At 32.5% G+C, this 6,064-nt stretch overlaps 1 protein-coding gene across 1 annotated transcript; it reads right to left on the reverse strand.

Moving 5' to 3' along the window:
- Positions 1-1,081: 1,081 nt before the first annotated feature.
- Positions 1,082-1,945, reverse strand: LOAG_10713 (hypothetical protein; the record flags this gene model as incomplete). The annotated part of the gene is made up of 2 exons (XM_003146237.1): positions 1,082-1,379; positions 1,839-1,945. The coding sequence occupies 2 exons, from the start codon at positions 1,943-1,945 to the stop codon at positions 1,082-1,084; spliced, it is 405 nt and encodes a 134-aa protein (XP_003146285.1).
- Between the last annotated feature and the right edge of the window lie 4,119 nt (positions 1,946-6,064).

Genomic DNA, 6,064 nt, shown 5'->3' on the forward strand with positions numbered 1-6,064 from the left:
ACAAATGACAATTCCTTGGATTTAAAATTGATGGTGTATTGGACAATTGAGTTCATCCGATAAGTTCATAAAAGAGTCTAACGATGTCGTTTAAATATGACCCTCTCGACCTTTATTCTGTCAAATATATTTAATTCGCTAGCAAAGAGACTAAGCCACAATTTACATGCTATTTTAAATGTAAAGATGCTATTACTATAAAATCTGACTTCAACAGGTTGAAAACAATTACAAAATAAGTTTGCTGAATGAAATTACTCTTACTATTAACACTGTTTGTTGTAAATTTTTGGGTTCCAAGTTATTCAGTGGTGATTGACATGGAGTGAGGCATTAACTACCAAGGATTGAACAAACAGAGAGTAATTAGAATATCATAAACAGAAGTTAATTGAGGACTACACGAGAGATCAGCATCCATCCCTATTTAATGGACAATTAGGGGGTAGGGAGGCGAAAATTCAAGGAATTGTGTAATTTTGGCAAATATAAGAGAATAGCCATCGCTAACTGATAATTATTTCTACTTTGTTGAGTGAAAGTTTTTGTCACAAAGTTGTAAATATCCATAATAGTGAATTTGTTTTAAATTTATTTCGTAATATTGAAATCAGAAAAAAGTAGGAAAAGAAAAACTTAAATTAGTCCATATTGCTACTATCAGGATAACTGCTTCTAGCAACGACTATTGCAGTTATCTCTCCGGTCTTATTCAGGATTTGAAAAGTTTCGAAATCTTACAAGTTCAGTGATTACATTAAAAACTATTATAAATGAGTCAGAAAAAAAACGATGGAGCCAAAAGATGAAATGGAAATGAATGAAACTTTATGGTATAGCAAATATTTTGACATGCAATTTTGAAACATTACAAAATATGACCAAAATTGAACCAGCAAGGTCTAAGAGAATCGATTATTCCATTTATTGCTATTGCTCACTTACCTGTGGTTAATGCTATTGTTAGGTAAGAAATAAGTGGAAAAAATTATGATCAGACCATCTTTTACAATACATCACTCTAGATTTGGATTAAGAATGCATCATTTGTTCCTGCCTGAGCACTTATCTAACGCCAATTTTAGGTTTCTCTTTTAATACCGGAGTTATCAAAATTTAATATCAGGATAACTAATAAACTTAGATATCTTTCAACTGCTCTCTCTATATTTACTAGCAAGTTGATATCAATAGTGTTAGCGTTCGATGTCATGGAATCCTTTATAGCAACTATGATGGACAATGTATCTGGCAAACTCCTTTTTTCACTTCGATCATTAATTATCACCCTCTTCTCTTGAGAATGATTCGAACACAGGATATCATCCTTACCTAGCTGAATTAGCGTTCCGAAATTTGTGGAGTAGATAACTTTATTCCTGCAATATTTCTAAAGTTAATACCTCTCGGTGCATATTTTCGAGAAAACCGACGAATTTTCTCTACAACTGACCACCTGTTTAAGATAGATTTTTTAATAGATTTTCCAGTTATACCAATATCCAAATAAAATGAAGACTTCACCAGATTAAATATGTTCTTATCTTTCCTCCCTTTCCTCTCTCTCCTCTTTGAGAAAGTTAGTCAGCTCTGATGACTTGTCTGTTTTCCAACTTCTTGGTGATAGGAAAACGGATTATCCAAAAAAAACCTGAAAAGGAAAGCAAAGCATGTCTATCTCATCAAAAGTGTTTGACATGTCATCTTAGTATCTGCGACCAATCAAAAATAACTGATCTTCGTCAATTAGGGATTGGCCTTATAGAAAATGATATCATTACAGGAAATTTGCATGTTTAATACCAAACATAATGGACCATCCGGCGTCAACAATTAACCTCAACAGTTTTATCGAGTGACCAGCAATTGGTATGATGTTATGTGACGTGATGTGATGTGGTGATGGCTGCGGTTGATCTCTATTACCGATGCATTTCGATGACATTTCTTCAAGCAGTGGCCATAACGCAAAATGGACAGTAGCAGGGTAAAAAAATTTAACTAATACTGATAGAGTACTTCACCGGTCAATGATCAACTCTTCGACGCTTACCGAAGGGGTGGTTATTGACCAGCGAAGCAGTGATAAACACTAATATGTTGATGATGGTGAATAAAACAGTCGAAATATATCCCGGGAATGAAGCTGTCTTAAATTTTGACTATCTTATGTTGATGGTGAATTTTTAAAAATAACTGAACTGAGAAAATCAACCTTTTTTACCTACAGCATTTAAAATGGACCAAATTTCGTTCCAATATAGAATTCCTAACTTTGACGAGGACAATCAACTTATGAAGTCTAGTTTATAATAATTTGAGATCAAATTCTCCGAATCTTATAAAGCTTCATAGATTTGATAGTTCCTGGAACTTCCCGGGATATATTTCGACTGTCTTAAACAATGAACTTTGATGAGATCTTCACCGATTTTCTTTTTGCTTCGGATTGTGTATAGTTTCAGGAAAACTGAAAAGTACTCTGAAGACGATTAGTTCTCTTGATTTAAAAATTATGGTGAATGCGAGATCGAGCAATTAAGATATTTGGTCAGACTGGAAAAGAGCACGGTGAGTTTTGGCCTGCTTTTAGTTTAAGATTCATTACATTCAGTATAATAAGGAGCCTATCACCATAGGAATTTGTAATGTGATACTTAAAGTAGGGCTGGAAAAAGAGGAAGCAGAGGTTCCTTCCTAGAAACGTTTGCAGTAAATATGATCCTCTACTGAAGTTAAACTAATTTAGGCCAACTTCATTTTCCGGAATTGAATAATTAAAAGAAAGAACATTTCCTGTTGATGCAAATAAACTTCCTGAAACATGCAGGAAGTTTTTCTATCAGTTTAGAATAAAGCAACATTTCACACATAGTTACTTATATGAATAATTGATTTTGAATCATCTGAACAATTTTTGTTTTTCCAACTACCGCATTACTCGAATATTTGATGATTAGCATTGATAGGTAGAAAAAGTTTGATAAAGATTAAGGGTAACTTAATAATTTCTCCTCATTATTTTAAGAAAAAGGGTTTGGTATTGGATGACTGGTTGGTGATATTCTCCTATAAATTTCTTGAATTTCCCCTCCAATACCAAAATGACAAGTACTACCAACAAGCGTGTACAGAAAACGAAGTGCTCCTGCTGGCGGTACCATTTTAAATTGAAGTGATCTGGAGCCCCCTGCCGTTTGTTAGATACGATATCGCTTACATTTCGTATTAATACTCAAGCACCGTATACTTCTTTGCTGACATTTTTATTTGTGACATTTTCTTAAGATAATGAATATTTATTAATAATCAAATTTAGTAATATACGTCTATTAGTTGTATTATTGAGCATGAATGGAAAATCACTTTCGAATTAATAAACGAAATGAAATAGACAGAGATAATTGGTGTCACATAATGCGAGAGCTGAAGAATTGACCTTTCGAGCAAATTTTTCTTCCGCAATTTAACATTTCGAAACAATTTATGTTATACAATATTTTTTAGTAGATTATTTAAAGGCTTAAGCTATTACAAACTCCTATTCTTAGATTTGGTTTTATAACTTCACAGAATCTTCAGTCTTCAATCTCTTGTATACTGTTAAAGTTCGCGACGTTTCACCGTAATAAGTATGCAGGACAGTTTATTTTTCCTTTTTTTTTTTTCTATTCCATCCAATCATAGCTCTGTGAGTTATCTTTCGGCATTTAAAGCTTTATGATAGCTTCTATCGTTTCTGAATTAAGTAATTTGAGAGGATCTTTGAAGTTGGCGCAAATTCCGAGTCTGTTGCTTTTTGTCCAATCCCAAACTGTTGTCCTCAAATGACCACTTCATTCGAGTACCACTCAATATTACCCTCAACAAATTTTTTAGCATCTCATAACAAAAATATCAAAAGGTACTTGACGATGCTAATTCGTTACTATATTACTTGTGCCGGTGAGAAAATAGGATCCAAATTTTCGAGTTGTCGGATTAACGAAAAGAGCTGTTATGGCGCTTTGCTCGCACAAATGCGCGTGAAACTTCACAAGCGCACATAAAAGAAGCAAAGAACGCCTTGCTATAGTTTCAACAGGACAAGTGGAGGTTGAAACAGTGAATATGTGCCCAGGATTAGGGAAAAGAAGGAACAGGGTCCTTATTCAAAATGTCAGACAAAATATTTTTATCAGTCATACGTATCATTAATTGTATTTACAAAAGAATATTTTCATAACTCGAAATTACAATCTGTCGTCGATGAGTGGTAGAATATTTGCGCTTTATTAATATTTGTGTTTGTTCATTCATAATTATAATACCAGGAAATTTTATTCCCTTCATTTATATCAATAGTGTTTATAATACTTATAGCCAATTAATAATTTAAATCGGTTTAATTAAACATTATATATCACTTACATCAATTCTATAGCCAATATGCTAAAACACAAATATTCTTAAACAATCTGCATCTTTGCTTACTTAACATAAGATTAAATCTTAAACAAGCAAAGATGCAAATGTCTTCCTTTAATTCAAGCATATGCGTCATTTTATTCTCATCATATTTGCTACCTTTCATATTAAATAATATTTTGCCAATTGTTATCTAGATTTGAAGGAAATGTGAAGTTTGAACTTTGTCCAACCAAAATCACCTTTTCAGATGATTTCAATGTCAAATTAAGACAAATTTTCGACCTTTCAAAGTAGATTTTCCATTAGTGTACTAGATGAAAAAGCTCCTTGAATTCAACAACCTTACATATGCTACAAGTTTAAGACAACAAATATGAAGCTTGAGCATTGTAAATCTAAATTACAAACAATCTTTCACTGTTCAGTTCAAATGAATTTGCATAATCTAACATTTTCCGTTTGTTTCTCAATCTCTTCATTATTCGATTGGTTCACAGAAACATGATAGTGGCCCGATACAGTGATAAGAGGAAAATCGAATGTCCCATCCCTCTCACTAAATGACCAGTCAAATGCCACAAGAATAATTGAGTATTTTACAAATATTAGACATTTTACAAATATTAGACATGAGCATAGATGAAATGCACAATAACTATAATAACCTATACGGAATTGTTATATTCACTTTAAATTCCAGTATTCCCGAGTTGCAGACATTTTGTGATTCCCAACATTTTGTGGTTAATAATTCTTGATTTGATCAGAACAAAGTTACCACCTCCTAATTAATTTACTATTTATTGATGCTGTAATTTAACAAACATTTCGGATTATCACCTAGTAATAAATTGATAATTGTTCGCTTCTTGAACTTATCCTGCAAAAATAAAAGAAAAAAGAAGAAGAATCAAGCAAATTTGTCACTCTCACGATTAACTTTCCAAATTGATTTTAATAAAAGGTGTAGAGATATAATTGATAAAGAAGCAAAAAAAGTGAAAAAAGAAAAATGATATGAAGAAGAAAAAAGAAGGGAGGTGAAGATTTATATGTGTTGCTTCGTTTTGTTACGATGAATTTAGTTGCGGAACACATACCAGTGACTGTTATCATTAGTGATAACGATGTCGACAGATCATCTCTCCTGTTCTTTTCTCTTAAACAAATGAATAAATAACTAGATAATGATAGTCAAGGCATCATTGCTTCATGTTTGTTGTCATAAGACAAATAAACGAGGAATAGATTGTTTGCTTGCAGGTAAGCTCATCATCATCGTCGTCACTTGGACAGTTAAGAACGGATTATCTTCACCTATTAGATATACAATGCTAAAATGTGTTATATATAAAATTAAACAAAGAAACTTTTCGAAGCTAAAGTAAGCTTACTAAAATGCAACACTGCAAGTAACAGATGTTACTAATAGATTCAGAAAAAATTCTGCACGCGCATAAGTTAATACTTATTGCAAAAACAGATTCATTAGCATTCTGGTAAATGACCGGTATGTGACAGCTTGTCCACGCTTGTATTTAAACGTGAGTTTTCTGATTATTGTAATTATAGATCACAGTTACTTTGCCTTTTCTTTAGGTTACACAATTTTGATTCTACGCTAATTTATAAGATGGATTTGATAAGCTTGATC

This window comes from Loa loa (assembly GCF_000183805.2).
Source record: "Loa loa unplaced genomic scaffold supercont3.36, whole genome shotgun sequence".
NCBI lineage: Eukaryota > Metazoa > Nematoda > Chromadorea > Rhabditida > Onchocercidae > Loa > Loa loa.